Consider the following 17,500-nt stretch of genomic DNA (forward strand, 5'->3'; position numbering starts at 1 on the left):
ACTCCTGCGGTCAGCCCATCTGTGATTACCCTGTGAAGGAGAACCAGTACAGTAAGAATCTCTCTGTGTGTGTGTGTGTGTGTGTGTGTGTGTGTGTGTGTGTGTGTGTGTGCTTGTGTGTTTGTGTGTGTGTAAGAGAGGTCTGTTATTTCAGTGTTGCGTGTGCCTGTGGAGAAGGAGCTGGGCTAGCATGCAGTGTTGCTGTAGCCTGAAAAGTTGCCTCAAATATTGTCTCATTTGTAAATGTGAGGTAAGACATAGAATTTACATTAATAAGCATTAAAAACAAGTTATGAGCATAGGAACAAACCATTTATAACTGTATGAACAAATGATTTACTGATGAGGAGGAACGAACAAAGCCTTTACAAATAGTTCACACATATGTGACCCTGTAAAGCGGAACCAGTAGTTTCGGTAAAATTAATTAAATTAAGTTATTGTGCTCACATGAGCGTCCATAAACTAAGCTTTCCAACGATATGTATATCGAGGGTATTACACAAACTATCGCTAAGATAACCGCATCCAAAATTGACATGGTTCTCCTGTCACGATATGCCAGAAGAGGAGAAAATCACCTTTTTAAGCAGCGTGGACAACGTGATTGACTGCAAATGTATTGAATCTTCGCTGGGTTTAACAGTCAAGACGTATGTTTTTCCGTGAAATTAGTTCACGATATGAAACTGTAGACTGTATACTGTCGAATTATGCGAAAACGTGAAATTCAACATTTTAACTCGGAAGTTTGTCTATTGTGGATTTTCTCAAAATAACGTTGTGCGCAAAGCGACACTTTGAAGAGTCACATATACTTAGTAAATGCTAGTGTGTTATCCAAATGCCTTATTTGACATAGCATGACTGCACAGAATTTTGAATTGAATAGAAATGAATTGAGAGAGAGAGAGAGAGAGAGAGAGAGAGAGAGAGAGAGTTGTCTGAGTTTGCTGGTTTTGCTCTAGTTCTCCACTGAGGGTCATGTGGGGGGAGAAGTGGCCTCATGTCCTACAGTAGAATGCTGTCAGCTGTGGGAGGCATCGCTCACATACCAGCCCACTCTCACAGGCTCTACTCCGGCTCTGCTGTGCTGCTGCTGCACTCCACAGACTAGCACACACACACACACACACACACACTCTCTCTCTCTAACACACTCTCTCAAATTCAAATTCAAATTCAAATGAGCTTTATTGGCATGACTTACAGAAGAGTAGTGTTGCCAAAGCCATCATACAGTGCAAACAGATACAATATCTGTTTTGAAGGTAACACACAAGCATCAAAAACAAAATGGAGTACATTTATAATAATTAAAAATATATGGTCTTAATTCAAATATCTACTCAGAAATAAGTTAAACATATGTATCTAGATTATCTCTTTTTCACACACCCACACACATATCTACATACACAAACCTACATATACACACAGACATACACACACAACCACATTCCCACTAACATACACCGAGAAAACCAGATCAGGACACATGTGCACGGACACACACTCATTCAGACACACACATACACATGCACAGCGTCAGTTGCAAAACGCTGTGGCCTCCTCTTACCCCAGAATATGTGGGTCAGCTCAGCTCTCCAGAACTTGGCTCCGCCGCCTCTCTCTCTCTCTCTCCCTCTCTCTCTCTCTCTCTCTCTCTCTCTCTCTCTCTCTCTCTCTCTCTCTCTCTCTCTCTCTCTCTCTCTCTCTCTCTCTCTCCCTCTCTTTCTCCCTCCCAAAGTGATCCAGCAGCAAATGCAAAACAGCTGTGACACGCTGGATCTGGGGCTTACCTTACATGTGGCGTGCACTCTCATCCAGCATGACACACAATCAACTGTGTCACTTCATTAACGTCATACCCATGAGATAATCATAATAATAATGTTTTATTGATAAATAATGAACAAAAATAAGGAAGCGGAAATAAGAAAAGGCCATATTGAGAAAAGGCAAGAGGAGAAAAGGGAAAGAATAATATTTAACACACTAGTCAGAACCACCCATGAACGCACCATTAAGCAAGTATGTTATTGTTCAGTAAATCATGCACAGGGGCTCTCAGATGTTCCGGTCAGAAGCTGCACAGTGATGATCCTGTAACCTCAGTCTGCTCTTTCAGAGACAGCGTTAATAGAGAAAAGGGCCAACCGCACACATACCAGTTCAGGCATAGAGAAGAGACAGCTCAAAACACACACATACCCATGCCTTTGCTGTCACCCAACTGACCACAGTGGCTTTAGGACACGCACATGTGTGTGTGTGAGTGAGTCTGTGTGAGTGTGTGCGTGTGCGTGTGTGTGTCTGTGTGTGTGTGTGTGTGTGTGTGTGTGTGTGTGTGTGTGTGTGTGTGTGTGTGTGTGTGTGTGTGTGTGTGTGTGTGTGTGTGTGTGTGTGTGTGTGTGTGTGTGCGTGTGTGTCTGCGTGTGTGTGCGAGTGTGTGTGTGGCATTTGGAGACTCCATGGGTAAACCACAAGTAACTGTCGCTCATCTCTCTTCCCTATCCATCAGCATTCTCTCTGGAAGGTTCCGGAATCAGCTTTGCTGATCTGTTCCGTCTGGTGGCCTTCTACTGCATCAGCAGGTAAAGCACTGGGTCACACATGCTGCATGTTTAAGAAAAACACGTGACAAGGTTTCCAAAAAACACACTTTTGGACCTGTACATTTTGGGAAATGTTGATCTATACATTTGTCATTTTTATTTACACATTGTTTACACATTTAAGTACATTCTCGTACTTGCTCTCTATCTATCTGATGCTTTATTCAGTGGAATTGTGAAATACTTTTGTAAGCTGTCTTAACTCACTTGTCCCCTTCACACACTTTGTTTGTGTCTGTTAGATTGTGATGAGCACACACACGCAGGCATGCAGGCACGCACACACACACACACACACACACACACACACACACACACACACACACACACACATCTCTCTCTCTCTCTGACTCATACTTAAACAAGCTCGGTAACCATGGCTACCTCTGAAAGCATCCTGCGAAGAGAAACAAAAGCAAGTGCAGTTATAGAGAGACAGTTCAACACTTACTCTCACTCTATGTGTCTTTGACTGTCAGCAGTCTCTTTCTTTCTTTCTTTCTTTCTTTCTTTCTTTCTATGTGTCTTTCTTTCTTTCTTTCTTCTCTCCATACTGTATTTCTTTCTCTCTCTGGCAGTCCTGCTCTTGCGCTTGTCTGTGTTGTGACTCACCTTTTGTCACACACTGTTAGCTCTGTTTACTAGTGCTGACCACTGGGCACAGCAGGGGTCAACTTAGTAGTAGGCTGGCCACTGTGTGTGTGTGTGTGTGTGTGTGTGTGTGTGTGTGTGTGTGTACTTGTCTTTTAAATATGCACTTGAGAGCAAGAGTGTTTGTCTGTGCGTGTGTGTATACAGTATGTGTTTTGTTTTAAATATGCACTTGGGAGAGAGATTGTGTGTTTGCGGTGTACACATTTTGTTTTTAAATATGCATTCGAGAGAGGGAGAGAGAGTGTTTATGTGTGTGTATTTTACGTGTGAGCATATGTGTGCTCTGTCTGCAATGTGTATATCTCTGCAATTATGAGCATAGGTCTGTGTGTGTGTGTGTGTGTGTGTGTGTGTGTGTGTGTGTGTGTGTGTGTGTGTGTGTGTGTGTGTGTGTGTGTGTGTGTGTGTGCGTGCGTGCCAGTGGACTGTGGCGTTCAGTCTCACTTCTGCGTTTTGTCCAGCTGGCTCGGCCTGGGTGCTGCCCTTCTGCTGATCCATCTGTGTGTGGGTGCACATGAGTGAAAACACAGCCAGCAAGCACAGGCCGCAGACACGCACACACACACACACACACACACACACACACACACACACACACACACACACACTCATACCTACACACAGCAAACAACATCGATCCCAGGCCGCAGACCCACTCCTGCTTCCTCACCAGCACACACAGGAGCAGTCACAGGATCAGGGTGAAGTGTGTATAGCTCTGACATGCAGCACAGAGACATAACAAGACATGCAAAGTAAATTGTAGAAAAACTCCTGTTACAGTGAAAAGTGCCTCTAGGTTGTGTGTGTGTATTTTAAGTGTGTGTTTTAGTCTCGGCTTGACCTCAGCTTACTCATTCACCACACACTCACTCACACACACGCACACACACACACACACACACACACACTCACTCACCACACAGGAGCAGTCACAGGATCAGGGTGAAGTGCACTTAAGTAGGACGGTGCTGGTGCACTCAGTGCACTTATTTAGCATCAGGGTAACAGAGCGCAGCACCGACGCCTGCATTCCTTACAGCAGTGTGAACGGATGATCGGGTGAGCGCTGTGACTGTAAAGACTCAGCACTCAACACAGGAACAATAGGATTGTGCTCTACTTGCAAAGCTATGCGGCGTATTAAACATACTGTATACAGTAGCTTTGACATGCAGCACACAGAGACATGACAAGACACGCAAGAGCAGTGTGAAGTTGTGGAAGAAGTCCTGTTGCAGTGAAAAAGTGCCATAGGTTTTACGTTTTTTCCTAAGAGTGTGTTTTACTTTAGTCTCGGCTTTGACCTCAACTGCCCTTGTCTGTTTGGCCGGTGTTTAGAGGGATAAGTCCAGTTATCTCAGCCTCCCCCACTGGAGGAGCAGGGAGGTGCGGTGGGCTGGCTGGACACTATGCTGGCCTACGCTCACTCCTGACTGTGGCCTGTAGGAAACCGGACTCTGTCCCGCAATCTCACGTCTGCAATCCAAACTCACACACTCACTCACTCACTCACTCGCTCACACTCTCACACTCACTCACTCACACACGCTCACTCCTTCACACTCACACGCACACACACTCACACACTCACACAGTCACACACTCACACTCACACTCACTCACTCACTCACACTCACACTCACACTCACTCACTCACTCACACTCACACTCACACTCACACTCACACTCACACTCACACTCACACTCACTCACACTCACACTCACACTCACACTCACACTCACACTCACACTCACACTCACTCACTCACACTCACACTCACACTCACACTCACACTCACACTCACACTCACACTCACACTCACACTCACACACACACACACACTCACACTCACACTCACACTCACACTCACACACACACTCACACTCACACTCACACACACACTCACACTCACACTCACACACTCACACACTCACACTCACACACTCACACTCACACTCACACTCACACACTCACACTCACTCACACACTCCCACTGTGGCCTGCAGGAGACCGGACTCTGTCCCACAATCTCACATCTGCAATCCAAACTGATTCTGATTCTCAGTCAGCTTTGAGTTGCAACCAGAGTTTACAGTACATACACTTTCTAGGCAAATGTAACAAGAAATCCAAACACTTCTGGATTCACCATCCACAGTCACTGGCCGGGTTTCCCAAAATTGTTAAGAAGCTCTTACAGTAAGTGCTAAGAACTTCTTAGGAGCGTTGTAAGAATGTTCTAAGAACGCTCCTAAGAAGTTCTTAGGACTTGAGAGCTTCTTAACGATTTTGGGAAACCCGGCCACTGTCAGTTAAAAAAAAAAGCTTTACAAAAACATCACAAACTCCAGTGTAGTTAGATAAACATCTTCTCTTGGCTTTGTTACCAGAGCTTTCCGCAACGCTCAGTATGTGACTGTGCTATCACAGTGCTGGACCTCCACCGACTGTGAAATTTCCTGGGAAGCTTTTCACAAAAGTGTTCGCTGGAGGGAGGCCATGTTTTGTTTTCTGAGGGACACATGCAACAAATCCGTCACACTGCAGTGTAAATCAACACAAATTGGGGAAGCGATCTGTTAATGACGACGGATGCAGGGGCTCTCGCGGCCCTCTGACTATCCGCATGTTGTTTACGTTTTTAGTATGTTGAATTAGAAAGAGCTAGCGTCATTCTAGCACCGTCGAGAGTGGTCTGCTAGCGGCCCAGTGGCTAGTGATAAGGAGAGGCTGTGGAGGGTGATAAAGTCAGCAGGGAAAAACAAGCTGAAGCTGAAAAACAGCTTCTTCCCTTTAGGCCAATAGGACACTGAGCACCTCTGATGTAGCATGTGCAATTCTTGGTTATAAACAATAACACACACGCAATGTCTACTACAACAAGTGCAGTAATCGTTCCATGTGAAGTAGACTGTCTGTATTGCCCTTCTGTGTTTTTTTTATTATTATTATTTATTACAATGTCATGTTCACTGTCCTTGTGTGTTTAGTTCATTCTTATTTTGTGGCTGTGTTTTTTATTGTCATTGTTTTACCCAAAATGCACTTCATAAGATGTAGCAATTTCCCTGCGCAGGCGACTGCACTGTACAATGACAATAAAGGTTATCTGTCTATATCTGTCTATTTTCCCCAGGCTTGTCCTTTATGTAGGTCAGAGTGAAATAGTATGCATGCACTGACATTCTTATAGCACAACAGGAATCTATATCTCTTTTGGCTGTTTTGGTCATCCTGTGTGTTAGCTTCCCGTTGCCCATTCTGTCTCTTGACCCACATTGTGTTCCCCCGTGTTTCCTGTGCAGGGATGTGTTGCCCTTTACCCTGAAGCTTCCGGAAGCGGTGGCCATGGCGAAGAGCCAGGCGGAGCTGGAGGAGGCGGCCCAGTTAGGGGCAGGTACGGTGGGGCGCCGCAGGCCAAAGTCTCTTTCTCATTATCCTCAGAGATTAGAGAAACACAGACGTGTGGGCGGATAGAGAGATATGAATTGAGTTGGGTTGAGTACAGATCAATCAACTAAAACAGCAATAACCCAATTACAGTTCCACTCAAATTACTTGGAGGTCAAAAAGAGAGAGAACGATAGAGAAATAGAGAGATTATACAAGATAGAAAAAGAGAGAGAGAGAAAGCTAAAGACAGACAGGCAGATAGACAGAGAAAAAGAGAGAGGAATGGGAAAAATAAGCTTTTTGGCATATAAAAACAAGAGTTTTCTACACTTGTTTTACATTTTCTGGTATGTCAAGGTCAATGAAAGTGTAAACACAGGTGTTTTCAACAATAAAACCCACATGTTGCTTCAGTGATGCGGGTGGGGCCCAGTGGGAAAGTCTGCAGTGGAGAGTACAGTGGATGTTTCAAAAAAACTCTTACTGCAGCTATGCAATGTTATTCAGCTCAAGGACAGCACATTAAATACTACACAATGTTGAATCCTGCACAGTGTTGAATACTACAGTGTTGAATACTACAGTGTTGAATACCACACAGTGTTGAATACTGCACAGTGTTGAATACTACAGTGTTGAATACTACAGTGTTGAATACCACACAGTGTTAAATGCAACACAGTGTTGAATTTGGCACAGTGTTGAATGCGGCACAGTGTTGAATACGGTACGGTGTTGAATTCAGCTTCATTCTCAGTCCTGCTGAGCTCCCTGTGAGTAACCACAGGACTATGGCATGTAGGGGAGGAATGGGGAGAGAGAGAGAGAGAGGGGGGTGTTGGGTACTGGGAGGCCTCCTGAAGCAACGCCTTTCCTCCTGGAAAACACCAGGCGCGGGCTTCCCCAGAGCAGACGCCCTGCGATATCTCTCTCTCTCTCTCTCTCTCTCTCTCTCTCTCTCTCTCTCTCTCTCTCTCTCTCTGTGCCAAGAGTTTCCGTAGACCGGGCATACGGTGTGGAGAGACTGAGAGATCTCTGTGTGTGTGTGTGTGTGTGTATGTGTATGTGTTTGCGTGTGTCTCTTTGCATGTGTGTCAGTGTTTAGGATGTGTTTAAAGATGTGATTCATTCATCCGAGGAAGATCCCTTTTCCATTTGCTTTGGTGTTATTTAAAGGTGTGCAAAAACGGACTGATGTGGGAAAATACCATATATGAGTAAACGGTGGTGGTTAAAGGACAAGTTAGAGTCTAAATAAGAGTGCTGTTGCTCCTGCAAAAATATCTGTATTCCTGGTTGGCTGATAGCGGAATGGTATGAATGGCAATGCACCTGAACAAGTTCAACAGGCAGAGCTAGTCTGTTGAACTTGCTCAGGTGCGTTGCTATGTACTCCCAGCCTGTGTATTTAGGCTTACCTCATTCATGTTTGTGGTCATTCGCTTCATACAAGCGCAATAGACAGTCAGCCAGGCAGTCCTGTGAAATAGGATCCCTTTTGAAAGCTATAGTATAAGCCATTCAGAGTGCACCAATGACTGTGGAAGCACACATAGTAGTCTTCCTATCTGTGATACAGAGATTGCAATCAAATGGATATCTACGCATTTTTCATTGAGGGTAAGACCATATGTTAGGGTCAGTACGCTCTGGTGTGATATTGTTACCCTTTCAAAAAGATTGTGTTGGAAACAACACAAACGGTGTTGTCTTTAACTAAACTCATCAATGTGTTATTTCCAACACATCCTTTTTGAGAGTGTATTGGCAGATAATTCTTGAATTTCCCCTTGGGGATCAATAAAGTATCTATCTATCTATCTATCTATCTATCTAATTCAAACTGTATACATTAAACTGTAAAGAATCGACCGGCTAGCTTAATGGGTGTTGTATGAGTCATTTACTGTTGCACTGAGATTGCATTGCTGTGTTAGTACTGTATGTATGCCGGACATGACTATAGAAATAAGACATGTATTGTACAGTATGCTGGACGTGACCCCTAAATAGAGTAATAAGACATGTATGCTGGACGTGACCCCTAAATAGAGTAATAAGACATGTATGCTGGACGTGACTCCTAAATAGAGTAATAAGACATGTATGCTGGATGTGACTCCTAAATAGAGTAATAAGACATGTATGCTGGATGTGACTCCTAAATAGAGTAATAAGACATGTATCCTGGACGTTTATCAGACTGAAAAACACACAAACACTTATAGACACCAGGATCCACAGAGCTAAGAGGGGTCAAGGCGCAGGAAGCACAAATCCTGCAGCGCGTCAAAACAGAAACCCGGCTAAAGGGAAGGAAGAGAGCGAGGGCAAGCTGATGAACGGAGGGGGGAGGAGAGAAAACGAGAGAGAGAGAGAGAGAGAGAGAGAGAGAGAGAGAGAGAGAGAGAGAGAGAGGGAGCAGAGGGGAAAAAAAAGGGCGGGGGAAAAGGGGGTCGCCTCAGCTCCAAAGTCCGCCCACCCTGGCTATTTGCATGAGTGAGTCAGTGCCTGTGGAGGCTGGGTGTGTGTGTGTGTGTGTGTGCGTGTGTGTTTCGGCATTTGTGAATCAGCGCTGGAACCAGCTGCAGCTCTGCCGTGAATGCTCTGCCACTGTAGATCAGTGTATCAGCGCAAGACGTCCGCCAACCAGAAACAAAGAGGGTGAAGAAGGAGACGAAGAAGAAGAAGAAGAAGAAGAAGAAGAAGAAGAAGACAATATATCAGACAAAAAGGAGGAGTTTCTGGAGGACAAGTTGCTAAGTTGCTGGAGACATTGAGAAGGAAGAAAAACACAAAAAAGCAATGGAGAGAGAATAAGCTATCCTGTGCTAGCCTGTCTTCTGGCTCTGATTTCCTCTCGTGCAAACTTTAGCATCTATGGATTAACTACTTCATGGTTCGTATTGTCAGGGGCAGTTCTCTCAGATTTTGGGACTTTGCGCTGTAGAGGGTGTTGATTGTTTTGTGTCATTTTTGTGTTGTTCTGAACATTTGTTTATTTCTTTCTCTCTGTTCTCTTTACTTTCTTTCTCTCTCTCTTTCACTCTCTCTTTCCAAAAGGCTTTTGGGACTCTGGTCCAAACAGCAACAGACGAACCTCTTCCTCCTCCTCCTCCTCCTCCTCCTCCCCGCCCCGTCGCCTCTCTCAGGGCCGAAGGCTCAGCCCTCAGCGCTGCGTAGCTCCAGCGGAGGAAGGGAGCTCTCGCTCTTCGCCGGCCCGCCAAGAGTCTCCTCTGGCTGGGTCCCCTCCCCACCACCAGCACCACCACCAGCACCACCAGCCCCTGGACAGGAGCCAGTCCAACAGCGTCGCGCTGTGCTTCATCAACCCTCTCTTCCTGCAGACCCACCGGCCTCTCCAGCCGGACGCTTGGACCTCCGAGTGCCCCTCGAGTCCGGGCGGACCGAACTCTAGCGGGAAGCCTCGGGTGCCCCCGCCTCCGAGACCACCCCCTCCGCGGTCGTGGGCCCCGAGACCCCGAGCCTCTACGGCGCCCGTCCCCGTGCAAAGGACTATGCTCCAGACCGCCAGCCTTTTCCCTAGCATCGCCACCTCCACCTCCGCCACCTCCACCTCCGCGCCCGCGGGGCGCCAGCAGTCCCCCGAGAGGCCTCCGCCCGCCTGGCACATGGGCACCGGCCACAGCCAGAGCAAGAGTGGCGGCGGCGGCGCCCCCAAGAAGAAGCCCGGCCTGCCCGTCCCCGTGCCCCGGCTGCAGCCCAAGAAGAAGCTGCCCGACGCCGACGCGCACCACTGCCACATCGCCCTGGACGACGAGACCATCGCCAAGGCGTTGGCGCAGACCAAGCTGCCCCACCACAGGGGGCCCGTGCTGTCGCTCTCGCCGCCGCCCTCCGCAGGAGGAGGAGGGGATGGCGGTCAAGGACACGGTCGCTCTAGCAGTCCGAGTCCGAGCTCCAGCCCCCGCCGGATGCCCGCTCAGCAGCTGCCGGCGCCGTGCCACGCGGGCAGAGAGCAGCGCCTCAGCTGCCTGAGCTTCTCCACCACCTCCTCGTCCTCGGCCTCGTCCGCCGGCTCCCAGGGCGGGGGGGGCCTCTCCCCCGGCAACCGTCACCGCGGCGGCCTCCAGCGTTCGCCTGTGCTCCGGGGCCGAGGGGTCGCCCACGTGGCGGAGCACAGCAGCGAGGACGACGAGGATGACGAGGAAGACGAGGAAGACGAGGAAGACGAGGACGACGACGACGAAGAGTACGACGACGACGACGACAACTACGGCGCGGGGCTGGAGCAGGACCTGCAGCTGCGTCTCCAGGCGCCGTACCGCTACCGAAGACGCCTGGCGCTGCCCGGCTGCAGCGGTCGTGCCCGCGGTGCCGCCCGCTCCCCCCCGGGCCCCCCGGCCGCCCTGCTCATCCTCCCGCGCGCCCTCAAGGGCCAGCTCCGCAAGGTGAGCGGCCTGCTGGGGGCGCTGGGCACCACTCCCGAGCGCCGGGCCGTGCGGCGCGTGGCCGAGCTCGCCCGCGACAAGGGCTCCTACTTCGGCTGCCTGGTGCAGGACTACGTCAGCTTCATGCTGGAGAACGGCGGTGGGGCGGCGGGCGGGCTGCACACCTCCGCCCTGGACCTGCTGCAGACGCTCCGCCACTTCATCACGCAGATGAAGGCCTACCTGGTGCACAGCTCCGAGCTGCAGCCGCCCATCGAGTCCTTCATCCCAGAGGACCAAATAGGTAAGAGTCTCCACCTTCAAAACGTTACCCAAAACCTTTATTATTATTATTATTATTATTTCAGGGACCTAATCTTATATCTGACCATATTTTACAATCTTTTCTTATTTATATCACTTCATTATAACACTTCAATTATATCACTTCAATATGTCTTTTCATGTATTGCTACCCCTATTGAGTTTTCAGTTTGGACTGAATTAGCGCTTAGCAAGTGTTGGCATATCAGCAGAATGCTACACTGTGAGAACATGAATGGTAAAAAAAGACACTACTGTACGTTTCAGCTTATGTTCTCAAACCCTCTGGGAATTGTTTGTAACTTCTGTAATATGGTAAGTAAACTTCTGGAGTAAATACCGTGTGATAAAACCATCCCATGGTGATATACTGTGTGCTACAGTCTATGTGCTCATGACCCCGAGAGAGAGAGAGCCTCTGAGGTTTAGTCAGGCATAGTTGAGGGCAAGTCCCTGCGGCCACAGTGACTAACTGTGCTCTGTTATTTTTGGCTGGAGAGCTCTATGCGCCGTATGAAGCTCTGATCAGGTGGATGCCAGCGGAGTAAGCTCATAGGAATTGAAGGACTGCAAAGCCACGGGGCCGTAATGAGACATGACGTCTTTATATGGAGTCAGTGGTGCGGCTGGGTGCGTCACAACAACAACAAAAACCCCTCAAAATAATGCTCTGTAACAAATGCATGATCAGATGAGACGTGTGTGTATGTCTGTGTGTGTGTGTGTGTTTGTATGTATTTGTGTGTGTGAGAGAGAGAGTGAGAGAGACGGAGGGAGTGTGTGCGTGTGTGTTTATGTGTGGTATGTGCAAGCTGAGTGGACGCTTCTGGCCTCCCCCCATAACAGTTCTCGTTTAGACGCCCCGGAGAAGGTTATGTGCAATGTTTATTAATGTGCACGGGCCACGTTAGGCCACGTCAGGCCACGTTTTGTTCTTTGTGCACAACCACAAGCCAGGCCTTGTTCGGAGAGAGACGGCTGGCTGAAATGAAAGGGATCCCTTCTCACACAGGGTGCTGAGCTACTGTACAGCGCTGAAAGAATGACCTCAGTGGAAGAGCAGTGTACTGTAAAACTAAACTCGATGAAATGATGTCTACGCTCTATTTATCACCTGTCTGGCCTACTTTGGGCCTCTAAGTGTAATATAATAAGCATACTTTGGTTGAAGTGAGGTAGGCCAACATCAACAGAAATGTGAAAATACAGTATATACTGTATAAATCCAAGTATAAGTATTAGTATGCATAAGTGTTAGCATGTAAGTGTTCATTTACAAGTATTTTAGTGTGCAGAGGAGTTAGCAACGGCTCCATAAGCAGCCGTGAAGGGATCATTAGAAGCATTGTGTTCTCGGGACTGGGGTATTTTGGACGGAGGTATTTTGGACTGATGTCGTTGCCAGACTGCTGTGAACTTGACTTGTTTTTCGGGAGCGCTGGAGTCCTCGGGCACGTTAGAGAATGTGCGGCTGTTTGAGCACACGCTGCTCCTCTGAAGATGACCGAGTGGTCGGAACGCTCATGGTTGTGTGTAAAGGTTACAGTACCTTCCAAAAATGGGAATTTTGTTCTGTGAAAGCACTGGAAAAAAGCCAGATGGATTAGGCAAAGAGCACAGAGATAAAAAATAAATAAAAGATTAGAGATACTATTTGACAATAAGTATGTTACTTAGGTCATGATAAGTGATCATTGTTTTTTTTTGTTAACTCTTGTTTAACTTTTACATTAGATTTTTGTTTAACTTTTTTTTTTTACATTTGATTTTTGTTTTTGTTTTTGATTAGTAATTCACATTAAGGATGTGTGTTTCATGAGGGCTCTTATCTTTATTTAGTGATGTGAAACAAAACATTCCTGAATGAAAATATTTTGATTATCAACCCAGTGTACATAAAGGCTGTGTGTTTGACTAAAGACAATGTTTTGGTGAGGAGTCCGTGACAGACATAAGCAAACGACTTTCCTGTAAGCTTGTAGTCCAGGAAGTGTGTACATGCGCGGAGTGTGTGTGTGTGTGTGTGTGTGGGGGGGGGGGGGGTTGAGTGGACTGTCAGAGAGAGAGAGAAAGAGAGAGAGAGAGAGAGAGAGAGAGAGAGAGAGAGAGAGAGAGAGAGAGAGAGAGAGAGAGGACAGCATCCGTGTTTGTTTTGAAGCTCTATTTGCATAGTATAATACTGAGTGTTCTCAGACATATTGCCAGTCAATGGACTCCGTTCTGTTTCCATTGTAAAACACACAATTGCAATGCTCTTCTCTGAGTTATTTTAGTGAAGGGAAGTGATACTATAGTCTCGGAGCGGTGTTTGTTGATTCAGTATTCACGACCCTCCGGTGTTTGATCTGTAAATAGACATATGATGGACATTAGACATTGGTCAGTAATATTCCTCTGAATGCATATCGTTTTGCCATAATTGAATCATAGTTGTGTGTGCATGTTGTTTTGTCTCAGATGGCTGTGATGCGGTGTCTGTTTGTATCATGTTTGGGGAAGTGGAGAATTCTGGGTAACTGAGAGACTGGACTGAATGACAAACATTGTGCAACGCGACAAAAGTCGTCAATGAGGATTCCAGGAAAAGAACATGCGAGTCGGAGTGTGTTGTGTGCATGGATGTTTGAGCCTTGTGAACGATTTGAAGCTGACTTGAGAACATCACTCACTCAGTGACTTGAGCAACAAGGCAATAACTTGATCAGTGATGTGGTACGTGTCAACATCATACACTACTGTAGGTTGCAATTCAGGCAGTCTGTGTGCAGTAAGTCTCTATTGACAGTGGTTAGTGAGGTTCTCCCTTCACTGTAAAGCGCGTCGAAAATCATGTCATGATTTGAAGCTGACTCTAGAACCGTGGTTCCCAATTTGGGGGCCCGGCAGGATTGGCCCTTTAAAGGAAAGAATCTGGGCACCTCTGCTCTAGAACATTATTCACTAGAACATCATTCACTCAGTGACTTGAGCACCACACACAGCAAGAACTTGATCAGTGGGTTGAAGCTGACCCTAGAACCCGTGGTTCCCAATTTGGGGCCCGGGCAGGATTGGCCCTCGAAAGGAAAGAATCTGGGCACCTCTGCTCTAGAACATCATTCACTCAGTGACTTGAGGACCACACACAGCTAGAACTTGATCAGTGGTGTGGTACAGTACGTGCCAGTATCATACTTGGTAGGCTGCACTCCAGGCAGTATCCGTGTGCAGCAAGTCTCAGGGAGGGAGACGGACGGCTTGATTGGGCGGCCGATTACATCTGTCTCTGTGAGGAAGCAGACAGGCGACAGTAAGCGGCGTGTGAATGTTTCTTGGAGAAAGCCGGGACAATGGGCTCTCTAGGAGTCGACGGAGCGTTGATTGGCTGCTGGAACGTGTGGGTGATGGACGCGGGCCACATTCTTTGGCACCAGGAAGTCCTTCCAGCACCATATCCCACTAAACGTATCCAGTGAAACTCTGTTAGTATACAAGCACTCACTTATGAAAACATACCCAGTGAAACTACAGTATATTAGTTTACAAACACACTCCCTCATGAAAACATATCCAGTGAAACTCTAGTATACAAACACTCACTTATGAAAACGTATCCAGTGAGACTCTATTAGCATACAAGCACTCACTTATGAAAACATATCACCAGAGATTGTACCAAATTGGATCACAGCTAGAAGTTTGTTATACTAAGAGAGAGAGAGAGAGAGAGAGAGAGAGAGAGAGAGAGAGAGAGAGAGAGAGACACAGAGCATTCTCCATGTGCTTGTATATTGTATATTGCAAACAGGTGTTATACTGTAGGGCTTTTTAGTATCTATCTTAACCCTTATGTTGTCCTCAAATCTTACCGACATTCGTTATCCTGGCCGTCAATTTGACCCCAGCAAAAAATGATTATAATTCATATTTTTACCCAGTTTTAAAAGTGAATCATATATTTTTGATGTTAAACATTGCTTGGGGTCAAATTGACCAAAAGGACAGCATGAGGGTTAAGTGACACAAACTAAATACAGTTAGAGGGTTAAATATAGACAGCGTCTTCCACAAAAAAATATATACGTTTTCCATGTCATTTTCTGGGAAAAGAATTGTTATGTTCCTTGTTCCTTGCCCTCAGGTAACTTGGAATGTTATGTATTGTTCTCCAAAGGATTTCCTGATCAAATGGACAGGGAGTTTCATGTTACACTGAATCTCTTGGCTAGAAATGAAACCGAAACCTGCAGTGGATGCTGCGAAAGCATGAAGGGGTGTGAGTTGGTTTACTGTATATGACGGTGCTGAGGCTCTCTGTTGGAATACGATTCCAATAAGAGAGAGAAAAGAGGGGAAGTTCTGTGTCTACATCTTGAGTGATCTCATTTTCGTCAGTGCTTCTGTTTTATTTTGCAGTGGAGACCAATGTTTGTGTCTTCATAGTTAATTCAGGTCCGGTCATGAATCACAGGGAACACACTCTGTTTCATTTCATTTTTCAAATTCTGACTGACTTTATGTCTGTTTTCCTCTCTCTCTCTCTCTCTCTCCTCTTTTCGGCCCCTACACACTGCTCAGTTGTGTCTGTGGGTATCCCTACAGACCAGTCTTTGTGGAATGAAAAAGTCTTTTACCAACTTTCTCTCTCTCCATTCATGTGTACTTCTTTTGTTTTGTCTCTGCACATTGTCTGTCCGTGCCCTGTGTACATGTTCTTTACCCTCACAGACCAGCAAGTGAATAAAGCCTCTCATCTCTCTCTCTCTCTCTCCCCCCCCCCTCTCTCTCTCTCTCTCTCTCTCTCTCTCTCTCTCTCTCTCTCTCTCTCTCTCTCTCTCTCTCTCTCTCTCTCTCTCCCTCTCCCATGATGTACTTCTCTTGTGTTTTGTCTCTGTACATTGGCTTCTGTGTGTGTGTGTGTGTGTGTGTGTGTGTGTGTGTGTGTGTGTGTGTGTGTGTGTGTACCCCGCATTGTGGTGACTGTGCAGTTCGTCCCTCGACTTGAACGTGGGAACTTGTAGCACCTCAGACGAGGAGGCTAAAAGCAACTGGTGCTAGAATCTCTCGCTAGTATGTCGATGAAGGCGTTGAAATGCGGAGAGCTACTGTAGCGCCCTGTATACGGCTGCCTGTTTGATATACCTTTACTTGCCCATATTCTTCACCCCCCTCTTTCTTCCTCTCCTATCACTGTCTTCCTCTCTCAATTCAATACTATTCAAGTTGTTTTGGCGCGACTGTTTGGATACAGTATAGTCAGCACTATTGAATTATATGTGAATGTGAATAATACGATTTGAATTTGAATACAGACAATAACCCTCTACCTCCCCCCTCTCTCTTTCTCTCTCCGTCCCCCCTTTCTCTCTTTCTCCCCCCCTTTTTTCTTTCTCTCTCCCTCTCTCTCTCTCTCTCTCTCTCTCTCTCTTTCTCCCTCTCTATCTCTCTCTCTCTTTCTATCTCTCTCTCTCCCCCTCTCCCCCTCCCCCCCCCTCTCTCTCTCTCCCCCTGTAGACCCGGTGCTGGAGAGGGCGATGCACAAGTGCGTGCTGAAGCCGCTGAAGGCCACGGTGGAGGCGGCGCTGCAGGACTTCGAGGTGCGGAGCGGCGGCTGGCGGCGGCTGCGGGAGAACCTGGCGCTGGCCCGGGCGCGGCGGCCCGAGGAGCTGGGCGTGGAGGGGGCCGTGCCGCCCGACGCCGCCGCCCTGGACAAGATACGCCACAAGCTCCGCGCCATGCGCAAGATGTACTCGCCCGAGAAGAAGGTGCTGCTGCTGCTGCACGTCTGCAAGCTCATCTACGGCGTCATGCAGGACAACTCAGGTGCGTGTGTGTGTGTGTGTGTGTGTGTGTGTGTGTGTGTGTGTGTGTGTGTGTGTGTGTGTGTGTGTGTGTGTGTGTGTGTGTGTGTGTATGTGCGTGTGTCTGTGTGTGTGTATGTGCGTGTGTGTGTGCTTGCATGCAGGTTTGTATACAGTATCCGCATATGTGTTAGCTGGCTTTTGTTTGTGTGTGTTTGTGTGTTTGTGTGTGTGTGTGTGTGTGTGTGTGTGTGTGTGTGTGTGTGTGTGTGTGTGTGTGTGTGTGGCCTTTTGGTGTTTTAAGCCTTCAATGTCATCTTCCAGGCAGCGCTACAT

General features: G+C 47.2%; 1 protein-coding gene across 1 annotated transcript in view; it reads left to right on the forward strand.

Annotated features, from left to right (window-relative positions):
- Positions 1 to 17,500, forward strand: part of rin2b (Ras and Rab interactor 2b) — a 30,489-nt gene that overhangs the window by 5,842 nt on the left and 7,147 nt on the right. Inside the window, exons 4-8 of the mRNA XM_062544238.1 lie at positions 1 to 51; positions 2,525 to 2,597; positions 6,582 to 6,673; positions 9,733 to 11,364; positions 16,878 to 17,186. The exon at positions 1 to 51 is cut by the window's left edge and continues 61 nt beyond it. Of these exons, the coding sequence (XP_062400222.1) occupies positions 1 to 51; positions 2,525 to 2,597; positions 6,582 to 6,673; positions 9,733 to 11,364; positions 16,878 to 17,186 (2,157 nt within the window). The remainder of the gene's footprint in view (positions 52 to 2,524; positions 2,598 to 6,581; positions 6,674 to 9,732; positions 11,365 to 16,877; positions 17,187 to 17,500) is intronic.

Source organism: Sardina pilchardus, chromosome 1 (assembly GCF_963854185.1).
Source record: "Sardina pilchardus chromosome 1, fSarPil1.1, whole genome shotgun sequence".
NCBI lineage: Eukaryota > Metazoa > Chordata > Actinopteri > Clupeiformes > Clupeidae > Sardina > Sardina pilchardus.